This window comes from Perognathus longimembris, chromosome 7 (assembly GCF_023159225.1).
Source record: "Perognathus longimembris pacificus isolate PPM17 chromosome 7, ASM2315922v1, whole genome shotgun sequence".
Classification (NCBI taxonomy): domain Eukaryota; kingdom Metazoa; phylum Chordata; class Mammalia; order Rodentia; family Heteromyidae; genus Perognathus; species Perognathus longimembris.
This window is the reverse complement of record NC_063167.1, coordinates 28,403,256-28,424,108: the sequence shown is the minus strand read 5'-3', so window position 1 is coordinate 28,424,108 and position 20,853 is coordinate 28,403,256. Positions and strand designations below refer to the sequence as shown.

At 47.2% G+C, this 20,853-nt stretch overlaps 2 protein-coding genes across 3 annotated transcripts; one reads left to right on the top strand and one right to left on the bottom strand.

Annotated features, from left to right (window-relative positions):
- Positions 1-10,251: 10,251 nt before the first annotated feature.
- On the top strand, positions 10,252-14,913 carry Elovl1 (ELOVL fatty acid elongase 1). 2 transcript variants are annotated; one of them, XM_048351086.1, is made up of 8 exons: positions 10,252-10,398; positions 12,763-12,822; positions 13,002-13,192; positions 13,342-13,422; positions 13,551-13,607; positions 13,696-13,801; positions 13,890-14,026; positions 14,181-14,913. In XM_048351086.1, exons 2-8 carry the CDS (start codon positions 12,777-12,779, stop codon positions 14,400-14,402), a joined length of 840 nt encoding a protein of 279 aa, XP_048207043.1. In that variant the 5' UTR covers positions 10,252-10,398; positions 12,763-12,776; the 3' UTR covers positions 14,403-14,913. The 2 variants fall into 2 exon arrangements, with proteins under 2 accessions (XP_048207043.1, XP_048207044.1); XM_048351087.1 differs by lacking the exon at positions 10,252-10,398 and adding an exon at positions 12,044-12,066.
- A 153-nt stretch (positions 14,914-15,066) lies between these two features.
- Cdc20 (cell division cycle 20) lies at positions 15,067-20,195 on the bottom strand. The gene is made up of 11 exons (XM_048351077.1): positions 20,117-20,195; positions 19,702-19,934; positions 19,436-19,584; positions 19,241-19,337; positions 18,968-19,096; positions 18,678-18,874; positions 18,467-18,561; positions 18,076-18,304; positions 17,777-17,902; positions 15,825-15,942; positions 15,067-15,315 (listed from the first exon to the last, which is right to left on the bottom strand). The coding sequence occupies exons 2-11, from the start codon at positions 19,880-19,882 to the stop codon at positions 15,137-15,139; spliced, it is 1,500 nt and encodes a 499-aa protein (XP_048207034.1). The 5' UTR covers positions 19,883-19,934; positions 20,117-20,195; the 3' UTR covers positions 15,067-15,136.
- Between the last annotated feature and the right edge of the window lie 658 nt (positions 20,196-20,853).

Below are 20,853 nucleotides of genomic sequence, written 5' to 3'. Positions count from 1 at the left end.
TGCTTTGTGAATGTTTTTTCTCAAAGATTTGTCGTTAACCCTCTTTTCTTCCTGTGATAAGCCTATTCTCTCTATGACCACTATTCCTATGTATATAAACAGCCTGGATGTTTTTGCTGAGCTGCAGAATACCATCAAGTATCTGTACCTATAGGACTCCTTAGGTTATAGATGTACAAATCCAGCCATCCCCTCTCCCCCGTAACTTCTTTTTCCAGTTTTTCTGGGCATTATCTAAGCCAGGAATATGGGACTATCCTACACTCTTTCTCTTCCATGTCCCTACCTCTTCTATAGCTAATCAGATACTGAATCCTATCAGTTTGTCTCCTCAATATAATTCTGTTTATGATTCATTGGTATCCATCCTGCCTTACAATTAATACAGTGGGTCTCTCTCAATAAAAATATTCTTCAGACTCCCTTGTTCTAGTCCTGGAAATTCCATTTTCTCTTCTAAAAACCTTCCAGATTGACCTTTCAACAGTTCAGATCAGATCCTTTGATTAAAATTCTCTTGACAGTTTTCTTCCAGTGTTTCTAAGCTGGGGCCCACATACCTGGCAGTTTGGCAAGGGCAATGTGCAAAGCATGTGAAAATCACATGATAAATTCATCCCAAAGTGTTCATTTTACTTGAGGGCAGGCAGTTTAAAATAAGGAGTGCAAATTTACTTCTTATTTATTTTTTGGTTGGTGATGGGGCTTGAATTCTGGGCCTGGGCGCTGTTCTTGAGCTCTTCAGCTCAAGGCTAGTGTTCTCCCACTTGAGCCACAGCACCGCTTCCAGTTTTCTGGTGGTTAATTGGAGATAACAGTCTCATGAACTTTCCTGTTGGCTTTGAACTGAGATCCTTAGGTCTCAGCCTCTTGAATATCTAGGATTATAGGCATGAGCCACCAGCACCTGGGTAAGAAGTATTTAGTATTCATGCATTATTATCAGGAAATAGTCTTCAAAGAATTCCTGCTCATCTGAAGAACTTCAGAGTTAGACACCAGATTCCTTAGCAATATTTACCCATTGGAAAAGTTTTTAGAAATAGCTCACATTTCCTGGAAAGGCAAGTAAGAGTCTATGATACAGCCCCCTACCTCCTCCTGTTTCACCTTCGATATTGCGGTGGGAACAGCTTAGTTTCCAGAAGGTAATTGACTTTCAAGCCTCCAGTCCTTTATCTCCACTACTCCTCTATGTTGTACCCTCATGCTATCTGACAAAAACTATCTTTCAAAACTCAGCTCTTAAATCACTGTGATACTTTCTAATGTTCCAGGCTGTTCCCAGCTCAATGCTACTCCCACTGGAAAAGGTCAGTCACCTCCTCTATTATGCTTCACCTTTGCACCTTGTGCAAATCTATTCTAGCTCTTACTATACTTTATTGTCTGAGTACCCTGTTTCAAGTCTAAATACCCTGAACTGTCAGTTTGATCATACTTCTTCTACCTGAGAACAATGTGATCTTTGGCAAGATAATGTGTGCCTGACATATTATAGCATCTGGCCTATCAGAAACCCTAATAATGGGAGTATTGTTGTTTCCATTGTGATATAGCTTTGGAGAGGTAACATAAAGTAACAAGTTGAATGAATAGATTATATTGGCAGAATACCTATAGGTTTATTTTTTTGCCAGTCCTGGGGCTTGAACTCAGGGCTTGGGCACTGCCCCTGAGCTTCTTTTGCTCAAGGCTAGCACTCTATCACTTGAGCCACAGCACCACTTCCAGCCTTTTCTGTTTATGTGGTACTGAGGAATTGGACCCAGGGCTTCATGCATGCTAGGCAAGCACTCTACCACTAAGCTACATTCCCAGCCCCAAATGCTTGGGTTTAAATCTTTGCACAGTCACTAGCTGTGTAGCCTTGAGTAGTTACTTCTCTCTGCCTCCAATTCCTTAGTCCTATAGAGGATAGGACTATAGAGGATAGGCTAGGAGACTTCAGTAGGTCAATGCATATAAAGTGCTTAAGATAGTTCCTGACAATCCGAGAGCCTCAGTACACATTAGCTAGCCCCACAACATTAGTCATTGTTTGAATAAATGATTGACAACTCCTTCTGAGAGGTTGGAACTTCTTCCTGAAGCTTTCCTGTGCCTCAGAAACTGTCCTCAGGAGGCACATTTTGTGCCAGTTTTGTTTCCCATGGTATCTCCCTAGCAATTAGTACAGAGAAGGCCCTGGAACATTTTTATATGGGATAGCCTAACATGACGAATCAATTTTGTGTCTTTTTTTTGTGACTTTTATTTCTCCTACTTAGATGTTACCTGAGTTCTCTTAAGCCACAGTTTGGTCTTAAATTGTATCATTTTGAGTTGAGCCTCAATGATAAGCTCCTTCACCTAAAATGTTCTTTTAGAAAAATTACTTCTAAAAAGTATCTCCTGCCTGTCCAGGCTAGCTAAAGACTCAGTTCCATAGTCTTCCTGCATTCTGTTCTAAACAGGGATCCTTCACTACTGATAGATTTTTCTCTGTAGTTGTGATGGGTCTCTACCTTTCTGGTCTATGCTTGTTTGCTAGGTCAGGCTCAAGTCACCACGAGCTTCTCTGTCTGGATGTCAAAACCAGAGCTCTTTGGTCCCATGCTTATCTTTCATTCTTGCCATCAACAACCCTTCACTCCTTGGCTCGTACCATCTCTGCCTTCCTTGTCACTTTGCTGTAAGTGTTCTCAGCTATAGCCATATAGAAATACCTGGCGGGGGTGGTGGGGTGTCAAGAGCTGCCTCAGTTCCCATGACTTAACATACTCACTCCAAATATCTGTCCCCTTTCTTGCTCCCTTGTTCATATGGTGGATAATTCATCCTTTCAGTTTAAATGTCACCTACTTCATGTATACCTGACTATTCTCAGACTACCTGTGAACCCTCTACGCACTTCCATTACAGCACTCATAATTCTATTGCAATATTTCCTTTGAGATAAGATCTTGCTATTTTGCCCAGTACCCCAGGCTAACTTGGAACACACCATATAGACAGTGCTCACAATGGATTCACAGTTCTCCTGCTTCTATCTCCAAAGTGCTGGGATTATAGGCATATGCCACCATGCTCAGCTCCATTGAAGTTTTTTTTTTTAATAAGTTCAAATGCTGGCTGTGGCACCAATTGTGGGATCTTGAACAAGTCATTTCATTTCCAGGAATCTCTGCAGAAGGCAATGATGGTACTGATCTCAAAGAGTACCTTCAATCAAGCAGATTTAAAATTTAAAAATTAAGAAGCCTAAGCTTCTAAGAAGAACATTCAACATTATTCAGGTACATAGTTATCCTTCAAATGCTATTATTTTCCTCTTGTTCTTTCTCCTGAGAAATTACTTTCATTCCATAAAATTGTTTTTTTGGTTTTTTTCACTCATGGAACTTGAACTCGGGGGTTGGGTGCTATCCCTTATCTCAGCCTCCTGAGTAGCTAGGTTTATAGGCATGACCCACCAGTGCCCACCTATAAAACTTGTTTTTGGTTACAACACCTTACAGTTAGAAGGCATTATGGTTGTCTAATAAAAAAATAGGATCTATACTTGTATTTGGGTTATATGGATGGTTTTTGATAGGCCTAAGGACTTAAATGTCTGAGCAGTCTGTGTTTCTCCACTCTACATCATGTAGCTCACCTCATGGAAGAAGTTGATTTGCTAGATGAAATGCCATTAAGAGCTTGGGTTAGTAGGGGATAGGGCGGGCAGCAGTATTAATGAGCTCAAGGAGAAGGGAGGAATTCCTTAAAAGAAATAAAAGCTAAGGATAGGCAAATGTCTGAACACAACCAAAGTTAAACCAAAGCTAGAGCTCCCATAGTACTATTGCTTTCATTTCACCTCTTTAGAAAATCCTAATCCTTTCATATTTTTCTTGAGTCCCATCGTTTCTCCTGAATTTGCAGTATCCTGTTGCAGATTGTTGGCTGTGCTATCTCACCTCACTCTCGGAGTATTCCAAACTACATTCATGTTCTCTATGTGTTCCACCTGTGTTACCCAGTGTGCCCACCTTGTGTCACTTCTGGGCCCACTCTCTGCTTTATCACCACTTCCTTCTCTCCACTATTGATCTAGGTCAGTCCTTGCTGTGTCACATCTGCACACCTGTATCCCTGAATGGGTCCCAGCGGCTCTCCTTCTCTTTCTATTTTCCTCTTGATAATATACCTTGGTGGCAAGTTTGTCTTTCAAAGCACAGTGGGGATCAAATCAACCTAAAAAATCTTCAGAGATGGTCTTATACAAACAACACCTTATTTTCTATCCAAAATCATGACTTTAGGCCAACCTACTTTGTTTTGTTTGCAGTACTGGAATGGTTTTCTGCTTGCCAGGTAGGCACTCTACCACTTGAGCCATGTCTCCAACCCTTTTTGCTTTGGTTATTTTTGAGATAAGAGTCTTGCTTTCAAAAACCTAGACTAGCCTGAACTGCAGTCCTTCTATTTATGTTTCCCATCATAGCTAGGATCATATGTTCATGCTACCACCTCCAGCTTTTTCTATTGAGATGAGGTGTCATGAATTTTTGACTGTTGTTGAATCTCCAATCTCAGCCTTCTGCTTAGCTAGAATTATAAACATGAGCCACCACATTGGACTCCCACCTACTTTTTAACCTATTATATGAAGACCTTTCATTCACCATTTGCTTTAAACAAACAGAATCCCTTACAGTTCTCTGTACTTGTCTTATGCTTTTCTGGTTCTATCCATCCCTTTGCCCTATGTATTTTCCTTTGCCTGAAATACTTATGTGTTGCTTCATGCTTGCTTGCTGTGTAAATCAACTTCTCTGATTTCATGTTCTTCATCTGCTAAGAGGGATAATAGTACCGACCTTACCAGGTTCAATAAGAGCAGATGGAAAGCAGCTTGTCAAAGAAAGAATGGGATAGAATACTATACTTCTCTTTTCTCCCCCTCGTCCTTCTCACATATCTTGCTAACTCTCCTTCCATCCTTATAGTCTGCTCTGGCTTATTCGCAAACAAAAAGCCACCCCTTTTCTCTCTTCAGGAAGCTTCCCTCCCCTTTCCTGTGTTTCTTGAGTTCAGTGAACACTAAATGCTACCCATAGTATGTGGCACTGGCTACCCAATGACCTTTTAGAGATCCAGGCACACCTTCAAATTCAAATGAAGAGGAGCATTTGTCTGTAGTTTATCCTTTCTGCAAGTCTCATGTATTTCCAGCCTCAGTCTATGATCCCAATGTCCACAGGAAGAGGACACAAGTTAGCTGACTGAAGCTCAGAGACATGAGGAATGATTAACTGGCAAACCCTTTGCCCTCATCTCAGCTCCCCTGTCCTCATGGATACAACCTTCCTTCAGCTCCTCTGTGTGGGTAATAGGTAGAAAGTGCCTCTTGCTGTTGCAAGATGGGGAAGAGAGAATTTTGACACAGACCCCAGGAAACTTCTCTCAACTCCACCTGCTATTCCTACTGCCCCTTGTCCAAGATTGTCACTTCTTGTTCTTTGTAGTTGATTGCATGGTATATCCAATACTGTCTTCTCTCCACTGTTCCACTCACTTGCTCACTCACTCACACAAACAAGTAGGCATATTCTGCTTTCTTCTTCACTGCCATTGCTACTTCTCTGATTCCACTTCCACTTAATTTTTGTACAGAAACACAGAGCCTCAAAAAATTATGGTAATAGATAGAGTTGGTAGAGTTTCTACAGGGGGCAGCTTGCAAGCTGAGAAAGCACATCATGTTTTATCTTCTGGGGCAAGATGACAGAGAAGGGCCCCTTCAAGAACAGTGAGTGGAGAGTGAGTCAGCCTGGGTGGGACCCAGGGGGAAGTCATCACCTTACTTCCCATGAGTCAGGAAGGCTTCACGAAAGAGGTGGAATTTTAGCCAGTACTTCATCCTCATCCTGAACCTGCGGGTTCAGTTTCTCCAGTTTGTCAGCTCACCCCAACCTGATTTTTCTTTCTGTCTAACCTTCCCTGTGTCTTCTCACCTCCAAGTCCTTGCCCCAGTCTCATTTCCTGCTGTCTTCCCTCCTTCTTCCCTAAAGTCTGCTGGGAGCTGAGCTTGGTGGTGCTGTCTGTAATCCCAGTACTGGGGAGGCAACATCCCAAATTCAAGGCCAGCCTGGGCTACATAGTGAGACCTTGTCTCAAAACAGAGGGCCTAAGCTCTGCTAGAGAATATCATTCCTCATTGTCCTCCTACTCTATGGGGCCTTCATCTGTGTCCACTGAGCCTACCCAGTATCTATCATCATTGGTATTAGACTTTTACCAGTTCCTAAAATTCTTAATACCTACATGCTCAACGAATGTCTCACCATCTGACTAAAGGGAACATTGACTCCTTTAGATAAAAACTTCTTTGATTTCTCCCAATCCACTCACAGACTTACTCTTCATTGCTATGTGTTTCAGTCCATAGCCAAGGCCAAGGTCTCTTCCTGTATGGTAGATCCCATATTCTCTTCCACAAATATAAACAGGCTCCAGCCTTTTCCTATTAAAAAAAAGCCATTAGAATCAATCTGGAGATAAGAGCTAGGCACTGATATTATCCCCAGATAGTTCTAATGTGCAGCTGAGCTGAAAAATAAAAACAGGCTAGGCATGGTGGCACACATTTGTAATCCCAACACTTAGAAAGCTGAAGTGGGAGGACTGAAGTAGGAGGATTGTAAACCACCTGTATAGCAAGCCTTTGTCACACACACACACACACACACACACACACACACACACACACTACCCTTACTTAACTATGGCCACAAGGTTCTTCAAATTACTTATGTCTACCTTCCCTGCCTTCAGATATATGTTCCTGTCTGTTTGGAAGGCCTTTTTCTGCATTCTAGAAAGGGTTTTTTAATGCTCACCGTAGGCATCAATTTTGTAAAGTCTTTAAGAATTAACCCCCACTTTGGATTAACACCTGCCCTCAGTGCTTTCATAACCCTCTGTGTTTATCTCTGTGGAAATACTATATGCTACTGGAGTTATTTATTTTTATGTTTGTCTATTCTGTTAGGGAGTTTAGCAAGAATCTCAAAGGCATAAATATATCATTTATCACGATTTGGGTCTGTTATCAGATAGTGAAAGATGTTTTCTCTTAAGAAGAACAGAATAAAGAGTCTTTGAGAATATTTTTCATTTAGTCAGCCAGCATTTATGTAGGTCCTGTCATGGTAATTTATCAGTGTGGCCCAAGTGAATAAATGTATAGCTGAAGTTTCCTGTCACTAATATGTTTGGACTTTGGGACAGACTCATATTCTATAATAGTCTTCTTTATCTTCAGTAGAGTGCTTTTAGAGTATAGTACTTTTAAAGCAGTGCTTGGCACACAGTAAATTATTTAGGAAAAATTTGTTAAGTGAATGCTTATGAATCCACATACATGCATATGCCTTGTTAAGAAATTGGGCTGTTTCCCCAGCTTGTCTGGTCTTTTATTTATTTATTCATTTTATTTGTCTTTACAGAGTCTCTCTATTTAGCCCAAGCTAGCCTCAAATTCGAGATCCTTCTGCATCAGTCTTTCCCAAGTGGTGGAATTTACAGCTGTGTTTCACCACATCTAATTCCTGCCATGTCTATTAATATTGAGAAAGTGATAATGCAAAGTACTTTACATGAGTTATCTCCTTTAATCCTCCGAATAATTCTGAGATAGGTACTATTATTTCCATTTTATAGTGCTCCTGTAATATATATAAGGTAACACAGGTACTCACTGGACCATTTAAACTCATGACCTGGAGTCAGATCTGACCTCAAAGCTACTAGAATATACTTGGAAAACATTAGGCTTTAATGTCTTAATTAGTCCATAAATATTAATTGACTTAATGAATACTGACCTTAAGGGAAGTAGAAACATTTGAATTCTTCCTGTCTTTCCACTTGACTCTGGGTAATTTGATCTCTTCTTTCTTACTTTGTCTCATTCGCTCTACTGTCTCCCGATAAACATGATGGACAATGAACTGGGCCAGATGATGGAGATTCAAAGATGACTAAAATATGAGCTCCCTAGCTGGGTGCCGGTACACCTGTAACCCTAGCTACTCACGAGGCTGAGATCTGAGGATCGCAGTTCAAAGACAGCCCAGGCAGCAAAGTCCATGAGCCTCTTATCTCCGTTTAACCACCAGAAAACTGGAAATGGAGCTGTGGCTCAAGTGGCAGAGCACTAGCCTTGAGCTGAAGAGCTCAGGGACTGCACCCAAGCCTAGAGTTCAAGCCCACTTGTGGGGTGGGGGGGGAGTGGATGGGGAGGGATAGGAGCTCCCCTACTAAAACTATGAGAGTTTCCTTTTTCCTTTGTCAGCATCCTTTTCCCTTCTATTCATCTTAAAGGAAAGAAGGAACCAATAGGGCTGAACTTATCATTGGGAAGGGAATGTAGGTATTACATCACAGGAAAATTTTTGGAGGAAATGAAGACAGAAAATTGTCTGGGAAACTGGACTGTACCCTTGTGAAAGTCAGGGGGTAAGGCTTAAAGGTTGGAATAGTATGAAATAAATTGACCTCTGTGTGTATGTGTGTGTGTGTGTGTATGTATGTGTGTGTGTATGTGTATTACAGGAGCTTGAACTTGGGGCACTGTCCCTTAGCTTTTTTGCTTGAGGCTAGAGCTCTACCACTTGAGCCAGCTTTTTTGGGGGTAAATTGGAGAGAAGAGAATTTCCTGCATGGTATTATTTCAAACCACGACATTCAGATCTCAGCCTCTGGAGTAGCTAGGATTGTAAGTATGAGCCATCTGTGTGCAGCTAGGCTGACATTCTTGGAAGACAGTTAAAGCACAGGGGTAGCTCTGAAGAGTGATATAGGTAGAATGAGAGGACCAGGTAGAAGACTAGATCAAATAGCACCTTAATATACAATGCTAAGGAGATTGAATCATTGCAATAGTTGGATTTTATTTTGGTTGCTATTTCCTGTCAAGAATAGGTACTAATGGGGCTGGGAATATGGCCTAGTGGCAAGAGTGCTTGCCTCCTACACATGAAGCTCTCGGTTCAATTCCCCAGCACCACATATATGGAAAACGGCCAGAAGGGGCGCTGTGGCTCAGGTGGCAGAGTGCTATCCTTGAGCGGGAAGAAGGCCCAGGACTGGCAAAAAAACAAAAACAAAAAAAAAGAATAGGTACTAATGAACTGGCTTAGAGATGTATTTTGGCTCTAGGATGAAAACAACCATGTAGCCACTACCTCTTTCTTCAGTCTGAATTCTGTTCACATTTATATCATCCAATTTTGCAAGTGGTTCCTGAATCACTTATGCAAAGCACTGTTTCAGGAGCTGGAGATAGAGGTTTCATTTTACTGACACCTGGTTCTTACCTTCAGTGATTCAGTCTAGTTAGCCAGTGTATGGAAGTCGGGGCCAGAGAGCATAGAATTGATAACTAAATAGGCAGGTGGTGCATCTTGAGGAAATTCCCACATTGTCTGCCTCTGCCAATCCCATCTGTTTCCTGTTATGTTTCTCTAGGGAGACTTGGCAAACTATGAGGGTAGGGACTGTGTCACCAGAGCTTAACATGGTCATGAATACTACAGGTGGTTAATATATGCTTCAGTTCTCTGCTTCTAGAATAAAAATCAGAATGCCTCATTTGGTCTTCAGTTCCTACATTCAGCTACAGCCAACTTCATTTCCATCTCTTTTCCCCCTTTCACTACCTTGCAGGCCAGTTTAGTCCGTGATTCATGGGTTTGCCTCTAGCAGCTTCTATTCTCTCACCTCCGTTCCAGAAAACTGGTGCTCCTAACATGGAGCTCATCCAAGTTTATGGGCTTGGAGAGGGTTAGTTTCTGTGGCCAGCTGCTCCCTCCCACTAAGCCCTCTGGGCCACCGGAATCAGCCTTCAATACGCACAGCTGGACCTGCCTCCCCACCCCTCCCCTGCCGATGGGTTGTTGCAAGGAAGAGATGCTCTTTGGGGTGATAGCTGAACCTTGGAACTTTCCCCAGAGTTCTAAGCTGCGCCTGCCTCAGACAGCAGATGTTGTGGGGCCTGTGGCTGGGCTGGTTAGAAGACCAAGAATGGGACCGTTGAAGGCTGTGCTCTCCAGGCGGGCCAGGCCTCAGCCACGGGCAAGGCGGGCCCAGGGAAGGGGTGGGGAGCCGGGGCTGGGTGTGCTTCCTGCCCCAGGATCTGACGGCCCGCCCCTGCCCCCGCCCCAGCGGCCAAGCCCGCGCTGGACGGCCCTCCTGCCTAGGCCGGCCGCCCAATCAGCAGGCGGCCCCCCCACCCGACCCGCCCCCTCCCCCTCTGGTGACAGAAAGTCGGCCCAGCAGATGAGGAAGTGGCCGACAGGCTGGCCTTGGGGACTTCGCTCTGGTCCGGTTCCCTCCGAGCCCTCCGTGCTGCCCGCCTGGCCCCCACTGGTGAGTCTGGACCTTCCACGGCGACCCACGTGCCAGCGCCCCCTGCTTGGCTAGCCCTGCCCCTACCCTGCCCTCACTGCCCAGCCCTGCCCTGCCCAGCTCAGGCTGTGGGCGAGGCTGTTCCTGGGGAGAGTGGGTGGGAGGTCCTAGCTGCTGGGGCCGGCCCTGGCCATCACCCTCCCTCCCTCGGTCCCTCGCTCCTCGGTCGGTCCCCAGTTGCAAACACCGAGGCCTTCCTCCACCACTTCTGGGCTTACCCCTCTCCCTGCGGTCCTCTCCTTCTTTCCCCTTGTCTGTCCTTTGCCGATGCCCTTTTACCTCCCATCTATCTTAAAGGAAGGAAGGAACCGGCTGTTTTCCCCTGCTGGGGTCACACCCGGATTTCCCTTCAGCTTGGGGAGAGGTGCTTTCCAGAAGCCTGCACCTCTCAGGGTGCCTGTGTGTAGGGTAGGGAGGGGTCCTGGAGGGGTGCTTGAGCAAGATAAGGAGCTAGCAACCTCACATGTGCTGGACAGGAACTGTGAAAGCACACACCTAAGCCTAGGCACTAGGCCCTACCCCAGCATAAGCCACCAACCAAAGTCTGACTATAAGTGAAGAAATGAGGACAGGCCAGGAGATTGGTGTGAGGGAGGGAGATGTTTCCACATGTGGTGTGCATGGCCAGATGTTTGTTCACCCTGTGCATGTGTGCATGGTGCTCAGGGCCTGTCCACTGGTGATGTGTGGGTGCCAGTGGGGCTACAGTCCAAGCAGGTGTGTGAGGCTTAGGAGCCCTCCTGTCTCCTGTCACAGTCTGTAGAGGCCAGTTTGGACATTGTGTCAGAGGCAGGACACTTGTGGCCAGCTGGAAGTGTGTGGGTTGTTTGCTAGCTCTGTGTGTATGTGGGGGGGGGGGGCAGGTGTGTGGAGTGGGAAGGTGTGGATGACAGAGCTTGGGGCCTGGCCATGGTGGGTTTCTGGATGAGGGAAGAGGGACCATTTGGTGTCCTAGCTATTGAGTGATCTCTCTGAGGCAGTCTTAGTGTCCAGGTGCTCTTGGATCTAGGCAGAGGGTTTTGTATTCTTGTGAGTCCTTCCCTGACATTTTTTAGAGTTGGAGGAAGAGGGGGCCTAGCCCATTAATACCCCTCCCAGAGGGAGGGGAAGATTCCTGAGACCTCCCCCACTTCCCCACCTCCTCACATGCCACTGGTGTTTTTGCCACTCCCAGGAAGGGAAGGGTGATTGTACCCATTCTGAATTGGGACAAACTGAGAATTAGTGGTTGGTTCAGGGGAGAGTGCTGGGTGTGGATTTTCAGCAAGTCCTAGAGCCAAGGCCTGGGCCAGGGCCAGGGCCAGGAGATTTTTCTGGAGCTCCTAGGACTTAATTTAACTCATCAGGCTGATCCAGGCTGGTAGGTGGTGAGTTTTGCATGGATTTCTCAATCTTGGTGGGTCCTGCTCCCCTAGGCATTGACCTGTGGCCTAGACCCACCCTCTACCCCATGTCCAATACAGCAGGGGCGGGCCGAGGGCGGGGCTGCTGCCAGATCTAGTCAGACAGGTGGAGCCGCCAGGGCAGGAGTCTCAAAGAGCCAGGCCTCCAGGAGAGGAAGGATTCCCGGAGAGAAAAGGAGAGGAGAGCACCAGCAAGGAGGAGAAGGCAAGAGAAGAGAGGCTGGAGGTGAGAGCCCCAGAAGACAGACCTAGGGAGACGTGTCTAATAGGGGTGAGGAAGAATCCTAGTCTGCTAAGCTTCTGGAAGGGGCACAAAGAAGCAGGGAGGTAAGAATCCTGGGGAGATGAGGGGGTCTTGGGAGAGAAATAGGCAGGAGTCCTGGAGAGAAGAATGACCTCTCTGAGCCATGGAGGCAGGGATGGTAGGTTCCTTTCTGAAGAAGAGCTCTTTATCAGTTGAGGATGGAAGGCTGTGGAAAGGGACCAGGGAAGAGATCATAGAGTGGAAGAAAAGGAGATGTCAAGAAGTAAGACTCTAGAGAGGAGCCAAGAGCAGTGTGTATGGGATGGTGAGGAAAGGTGGAACAACTTTCACCCTCTCCAGGATGACAGGATGTCTCCACCAAATTGCTTCCTCCTCTCCTAGTCCCCAATAATTCCTTCCTTTCACTATCTGTTCTCTCTCTCTCTCTCCCCCTCTCCCCTTCTCCCCCCTCCCCGCTCTGTATGTGTGTGCTGCTATAGAATCTAACCCAGAGCTTTGTGCTCTAGCAAGTGCTCTGTTGAGTTCCTTCCCCAGCCCTGTCCTTTCTCAATGAGGCATCAGAGTTGTCTGGTTCTTTCTGTTGTTTCTCTTTATCAGATGTGAGATAGGGGCATGTGATGGGCCCTATCTGATAGCCACCCTTCATCTCTCCCCCAGAATCCTTAGCCAGGATGGAGGCTGTTGTGAACTTCTACCAGATGATGATGAAGCATGCAGGTAAGATGCTGTCTTTCCTCCTTATTTTCCCGGTTTAATCTCAGGGTCTAAGGCTATGCTCTAATGAATCCTTTGGCCTTGTTTTTATGTCTGTAGATCTAGTGAGTCCCATGTCTGTAGATTAGTGAGTCCCCTTTGAACTCTGTGACCCTTCCTGACTCCTTGATCCTTATTCACAGATCCTCGAATCCAGAGCTATCCTCTGATGGGATCTCCCCTGCTAATGACCTCCATCCTCCTGACCTATGTGTACTTCGTCCTCTCACTTGGGCCTCGAATTATGGCCAATCGGAAGCCCTTCCAACTCCGGAGCTTCATGATTGTCTATAACTTCTCATTGGTAGCACTCTCCATCTACATTGTCTATGAGGTGGGTCAGAATGCCTAGGTTTTCATTTGGCAGCAGGAAGGGTGGGCCACAGGGCCAAAATATAGCATCTTTTTTCCAGAGAAGTTTAAATCCATTTCTTGGGGTGAGGGAGGTGGGAAACTAGTGGTTTAATTCACATCCCTTCCTAGTTCCTAATGTCTGGTTGGCTGAGTACCTACACCTGGCGCTGTGACCCTGTGGACTACTCCAACAACCCTGAGGCACTTCGGGTAAGTAGGGAGGGAGAAAGTCATAACCAAACTTGGGTGCTGTAAACAGTGGGACTTTTGCTCATGGCCTAATTTGGGGAGGTCCATTGTACTATGTGCAGTACTAAGGCTGCCCTCACTTTTTCCAGATGGTTCGAGTGGCTTGGCTCTTCCTCTTCTCCAAGTTCATTGAGCTGATGGACACAGTGAGTTTATAGTATATATCTGTGAGAACTTGGGGGATGGGGTGGAGAATGGCCCTAGTTCTGAGCTCTTTCCCTTTTCTTCTCTTAGGTGATCTTCATTCTCCGGAAGAAAGATGGGCAGGTGACCTTCCTACATGTCTTCCATCACTCAGTGCTTCCCTGGAGTTGGTGGTGGGGCATAAAGATTGCTCCAGGTGAGTGGTGAAGGCCGTTGGGGAAGAGAGGTGGCACTGAGAGCAGAGGCTCAACTTGCCTAACCTATCGTATTTGGTTCCTTCACAGGAGGAATGGGTTCTTTCCATGCCATGATCAATTCTTCTGTGCATGTGGTCATGTACCTGTACTATGGATTGTCTGCCCTTGGACCCAAGGCTCAGCCCTACCTTTGGTGGAAAAAGCACATGACAGCCATTCAGCTGGTGAGGAGTTTGGTAGCTGTTACCTATCCCTAAAATTCTTAGTCTGGAGCCTTTCTCTGTTCTATTTCAACATTGACACCACCTCTTTCCACTCTTCCTCTACCCTGTCTACTCTTCACTTGGTGTTTGACCTTTTTGCCTTTCTCTGCCTTAGATCCAGTTTGTCCTGGTCTCTCTGCACATCTCCCAGTACTACTTCATGCCCAGCTGCGATTACCAGTACCCCGTCATTATCCATCTTATCTGGATGTATGGCACCATCTTCTTCGTGCTGTTCTCCAACTTCTGGTATCACTCTTACACCAAGGGCAAGCGGCTGCCTCGTGCACTTCAGCAAAATGGAACTCCAAGTGGTGACAAGGTCAAGGCCAACTGAGAAGCAAGGCCTGGATAGGCGCCCACCAAAGTGCCTCCGGACTGCACCTTGGGCAGCATCCATCCGTGTCCTCCCCACCTCTACCTGTGACCAGGGCACATGTAGTGAGGACCAAGCAGGGGATGGGTCCTTCTCTTCCCACAGCTGGGTCTACAGGGATCACCATTTCCGTTCCTCACCCACTCTTCGGGCCAGCTCCAAGGGATGTGGCCTCACCACCCTCTGCTACCAGAGCTAGGGGCGTAAAGGGCTGGACACTTGCTTCACCCTCCCTGCCTTAAACTTGGGAGAGGAACACTCAGGGCTGGCCCCCACTAGGGTCTTGTGGCCTTTTTCCTCATACTGAAGAGGTCAGCAATAAACTGTCACTATGGACTCAAGCTCCCTCTTCCACCCCTTGCAGAAACAGATGGTTCTGGGCCAAAGGACTAGGTGGGCTGGGGGCCTGGGAATACAGCCTTTGGAGGCTGCTTATTCACTTGTGTCTTAATTAAAGTGACAGAGGAAACCACTAAGGCTGTGTGTAGACCTGTGTGAGTAGAGGTGGGGTACAGTTGGCATTATCTCTGTCTAAACAGAAGGGATGGTGATGGCTCCCACAGCCATTTCTAGCTGTGATAAGAGTAGGAGAAGATGCTGTTGGGACTTAGGTCATGCAAGACAGAAAGGGAGACATTACTTTATTAGAAAATAATAAAAAAAACCAGAACAAAACTGAGGTGATGGGTTTGTCTTCAACGGATGCCTTGGTGGATGAGGCTGCTTTTAGTTGCACTGGCCTTCTCCCGCTCCTTTCGCCGAGCAGGGTCCAGCTCAAAGCAACGCCAGAGCCGAAGGGTCTCATCTGCTGCTGCTGATGCCACTGTGGCCCCATCTGGGCTCATAGTCAGACTGAGGACCCGGGCTGTGTGACCTGGGACAAGTGAGAGCAGTTTTTGTGAAAGTAGACATACCCACAGCCTCTCAATTTTATTTTTTGGTGCCAGTCCTAGAGCTGGAAGTTGGCCTAGGCATTATCCTTGAACTTTTTTTGCTCCAGGCTAGCATTCTACCACTCGAACCACAGCTCCAATTTTGGCTTTTTGGTTGTTAATTGGAGATAAGAGTCTCACAGAGTTTCCTGCCTGGGCTGGCTTTGAACCCTGATCCTCAGATCTCAGCCCCTTAAATAGCTAGCTAGGGGCCACCAGCTGTCCTTCAATTTATCAAATTGAAGTATAATTTGCATAGCATAAAATGCACCCTTTAAAATATACAGCTACCTTTATCACTATCTAGTCTCAAAACATTTCATTACTTCTCATTACCCTCTCTCCTTTCTGCCCTGGCAATCATTAGTTTGTTTTGACCTACTTGTTTATTGTTCATCAAGTCAAAAAATATGTGTCTTTTCTGTCTGGCTTCTGTCACTCAGCCACCTACCTTTAAGCTCAGCCACCTTGGCCATGGTTGGGTACTTCCAAATAACCAGCTGGTTCTGGGCAAAGCCATGGCCTGAGATGAGCTCCTTGTAGTGGGGAGACCAGAGGATGGAACACACCTGTGAAGAAAGGGTGGCGTGGGTATGACATGTAGCTAAGGCCACTCAAATCAGGATTAGGTATTCAACCAGATGTTACACAGACTTTCATGATCAGTCCCAACAAAAGCCATATGAGACAATTATCCTTCACTTTACAGATGAGTCGATCACGTTCAGTAAGTTGCCTAAACTACATGAAAGTTTGTGATAGTAAGAATTTGAAATTGAGCTATTTGATGGTAGAGTCCAGTGAAGTAAACGGAATAGAAGGAAGGCCACTGCAGGTAGGCTGACCAGCAATTGCTGCAAGTGTCCTTCTAATTAATTTGGATTATATGTTATAGGTGATGGGAGCTACTAGAGGACAGTACTCAGATCAGACTAGAAATGAGATACAGAATGCTTTGAAAAGGGCTGGGGGTAGGACTTAAATGATAGACTGCCTGCTTAGCATGCAAAGCCCTGAGCTCAAACCCCTAATACTACCAGTAACAAAACAAACAAAAAAACTCAAAACAACAACAAAAATCCCAGACCCTTCTGGAGGCTCCTGTGAGCTTCTCGAAGCTTGCAGTGGGTATGGATTCAAGCCCTACCCCAGCCCCAGGGGTGCACGCTGCTCCAGCCACTGCCTTGGTGGATCGAGGTGGGCCAGCTCAGATCTAAGGTTGGTTAAGTATTCTGCCAGTATGTCCTCTGGGGAGCCTGAGGGGGGAGGGGGTAGGGAGACCCAACTTGTGCTTGGCTTCTAATAGTGCTCACCAGGCCTGTTGTCCCCCACACTTAAATTTACAGCTCACAGTGCCTGAGCTCTACTTCTTGTAAAATATTGTGGGGCCACAACTGGGATCCTTTGTACACAAGAGTAACTCATTCTCTAAGAGACTTAAAGCCTCATGTGGAATTGAGGGACTGGAGGAACACATATATATATATATATATATATTTTTTTTTTTTTAATCAAAAGAGGGGCTGGGAATATGGCCTAGTGGTAAAGTGCTCGCCTCGTATACATGAAGCCCTGGGTTGATTCCTCAGTACCACATACATAGAAAAAGCCGGAAGTGACGCTGTGGCTCAAGTGGTAGAGTGTTAGCCTTGAGCAAAAAGAAGCCAGGGACAGTGCTGAGGCCCTGAGTTCAAGCCCCAGTACTGGCAAAAAACAAAACAAAACAAATCAGAAGAAAAACCCTGAATTGTTGGTCTGATACAATGGCCATGGCCTGTAATCCTAGCTCCTTGAGGGGTGGAGATTGAGAGGAGCACTTTGAGGCCAGTCTAGCCAAAAAATTAGACCCTAGCTCAACCAATAAATTGTTAAGGTGTTGCATGTATCATTCCAGCTAAGTGGCAGACATAAATAGGAGGATCTTGATCTAGGCTGGCCTGGTAAAAATGCAAGAGCCTATTAGAAAATAACTAAAAGAAAAAAGGGCTGCAAGCATGACTTAAGTGGTAGAGCAACTTGCCTAGCAGGTATGAGGCCCTGAGTTGAAACCATAGTATTCCCTCTGTCTTCCGGGGGAGGGGGGAGGAGGAGGAGCAATCTTGGAGATGAGTCAAGTAGCCCACAGAATGAATAAATGTCAATAATATTCTGAGGAACAACTGGTAAAATACTGATGAGTACAAATAGATTCTAGGAGGCTTTTTTCAGATTCCAGATTCCTGAGCAGGTTCTGCCATTCTGAAGCAAGAAGGCAAGGAGCTAAGCCAGACTTAGAAATAGAGTTCATGAATGGTAGCTAAGTCAGAAGTTCATGTACAGAACAACAAAGTAGACATAGTTGCAGAAGACTGCATAGAGTGAGGACAGTCTAGAGTGAGAGGCTCGAACGGATAAAAAGAGTACCTGGGAATGGGCATCCACAGCACTCAGACAGGCTCCAGAGCAGACATTCCAGATTCGAATGTGACGGTCACTTGTGCCTCCTCCTGTTGCTAGGATATTAGATTGCCAGGGACACCATGCAACAGCCTAAGTGAAATAAAATCAGGGTTAAGTTAGCAGGTGGTGGTAAAGTTAGACAAGGAACTAAAGGGGACCCACAGATGAACCCAGTTATCTAATGCTACCACCCCATCTCCTATTCATAGACCTCGAGGATGTCCTGGAGGGCTGGAGAGACCTCAGCCCAACCCCTTTCTTACCTTGACAGCCCCTTGGTGCTGGGTGAATGTTTGCAGGGGAGCCCAGCCACTTTCTCCAGGAGCACTAGGCCACACATTGACTATGTTATCATTGCCACCACTGGCCAAATGTCGTCCATCTGGGGCCCAGCGCAGCCCACATACTTCCTGACTGTGGCCACTTAATGTGGCCACATGGTGCTCTGCTACCCGAACATCATGGTGGTGGATGTGGCCGGAGCGTGAACCACTGGGGGAAGGGATGAAGAGATTGAGGTTCTATGGAAGCACAAAATACAAGCCAAAGCTGCTTCTGTGTATATATGTCAAGGGCAAAGGGTAAACTTACTTTCTATAGAATAAATAGTAAAAACAACAAGCAAACAACACAAAAACAAACAAAACCACTGACCTGGACAAGATATAGCTGTTCCAACTTAGGGAGCTTACTCGAGCAGAGTGACTGGTCATGTTTCGAAGCCGCTTCTGCTGTTGTACATCCCAGAGCTGCAGAGGTGAGACAGTAGAATGTAAGACTGGAGCTTGGCATTAACATCCTCTAGCTGGGCAAAGCAAGCCCCTCCAAGGTCAAGTGGGCATAAGAGTGAAGGGATCAATCTCACCTGCACCTCAGCATTGCTAGTGCCCACAGCCAAATAGTTGCCCTCTTTGATCCAGGCCACAGAGGATACATAGTCCCCAGGCTGCTCCATTTGCAAAAGCTGCAGGATGTCACCAGAACTCGCACTCCATAAGTACACACTATTGTCCAGTGCCACAGCCAGTACATTCCCAGAGCTCCAATCCACAAGGTTCAGGTCTGGCCAAAGGCAGAAAAATGGAAGAGCATGAGCATCCTGTTTGCTTGGTTCCCAGGCTATCTTTCTCCTTCCACTGACAAGGCTGCACTTACAGTAGTCATTTCGGATTTCAGGAGCATCCAGGATGCGGTCTGGCAGTGAAGGAATGTAACGGCAGGTCTTCCGGCTGGAGCCTGGCGTGGCCTTTTGGCTGTAGAGTACTTTCAAACTGTTCTGGTAACCTGTGGCAACAGAATGGGGAAAACTGGCACCTCCCTTATCCTCAACCTTAGTGGAAGGGAGTAGACAGGCATCTCTCCCTCTCTCCCTCCTCTCACCCCTACCCAATGAACTTACACCAAGCTCCTTAGAACTCTAGATCTTACCTTCTGGGGCATTCTGTGGTTTTCCACTGAGGCGGAGGATCTTGGCTTCCTCCACATCAAAACCGTTCAGATTCAAAGCCCAGGCTTTTTGATGCTCCTGGTATATATATATATATATATGGGTGGTGGTGAGACAAATTGACATCCAAAGGACACAGTCAGACCTCAGGGTTTTTGCCCCATTGGGAAACATACCTTCTTGGTGGGCGTTTCGCTGTTTTCAGGCTGGTTCTCTTTGCTCAGGAGGAAGCTGGCCACCTCCATCTGGGAAGCACTACGATGGGGGATATAGCGGTCACCGCCAGGCTTGCTAGGAGTGGTCTGAGCCTTGGAGTTAGATTTGCCTGGGGCAGGGAGAGAGAAGCCAGACGGTCTGACCAGGCTTCGGGCGAAGCGCCAAGGCTGCTCTCGGCGGGTCTCCCTCTCTCTCTCCCGGTGTCTCGGCCGCGCCCCCAACTAACCAGGAGTCCGGCCTGGGGTTCTGCCGGCGCTGTGGGATCTGTTGGCGGCCCGCATCGGGGAGGGGGCCGGCCCGGCCGCTTCCTTGGCCTTGCGCTGCCAGCGCGCAAGGGGTGCATTGGGGATGGGCGTGTCCAGCTGAAGCAAAGAGTGCAGGTCGCTCTCGAACACGAACTGTGCCATGGGAGCGCCGGGAGGGCAAAAGGGGGTGCTTGGAGATGGTGCACGCTGGGCCCTGGAGGAAGAGATGACCGTGCTCGAGGGCGGCGCGGGGCCTCCATTCCCGGCCAGCCTCACAATCAGAGTCCCCCGCCCTCCGCAGCCTAATTCTCTCCAGCTTGGCATGTCACACCCCCCCCCACCCCATCCCCGTCCCCCAAGAGTAGCCGCTCCCAGCTCGGCCCGGCCGGTACCCACCGTGCGACGCCAAGAGAACTCCAAGCCCCGATCTGCCCCGGCGTCTAGGGCCTGTTTCTCTTAAACTCTCCGCTCTGAGCGCTCATTGGCTCCTTCAAAACCCAACCGTCGCAACTGTTGCCCTCGCCCATTGGCCTCTACGAGCTAGGGGGCGGGATTTCCGGGTGGGAGAGGTCTGAGATCTCACGAGAGTCCTGGGCGGAGCGCGATTTGAATGAAAGGTGAGAGACTGGTCCGCAGCCTGTCGGTGGAAGTTGGAGTCCGGGGCGGGGCGTGCGTTCTGGAGTGGCTTCCATTCATTCCTTTACATTCCGGCACCCGCAGCGGGAGCACGTGTGGAGCCGGCTCGGGGAGAGAGGGGAGGAGCACGCGTGGAGCCGGCTCGGGGAGAGAGGGGTCGTGTTTAGGGTACAGATGCACAAAAGTGGTGAAGGGATCCCAAGCCCTTGAGCAGCTCCGGGAAAGGAGAAGAAAGCCCGAGAGGACGGCAGTTAGGGATGGGGCAAGGGAAGAGGGAGATGCAGTTGTTGGGGAGCACGGAGCTAGAAAGGAACTAACACGTGTGTGTTTGGTTTTGCTTGTTTTACAACAGGGAAAATGGAGCTGAAAGAGAGGACGCGAATTGCCTAAGGTCCGGGGAAAAGGATCAGGAATCAAACCTGCCCATCTGGGAGATAAACTACTCCATAGGAGATCCTGTAGCTTATTTACTCCCTGGAGTTTTAGAGCTGTCAGGA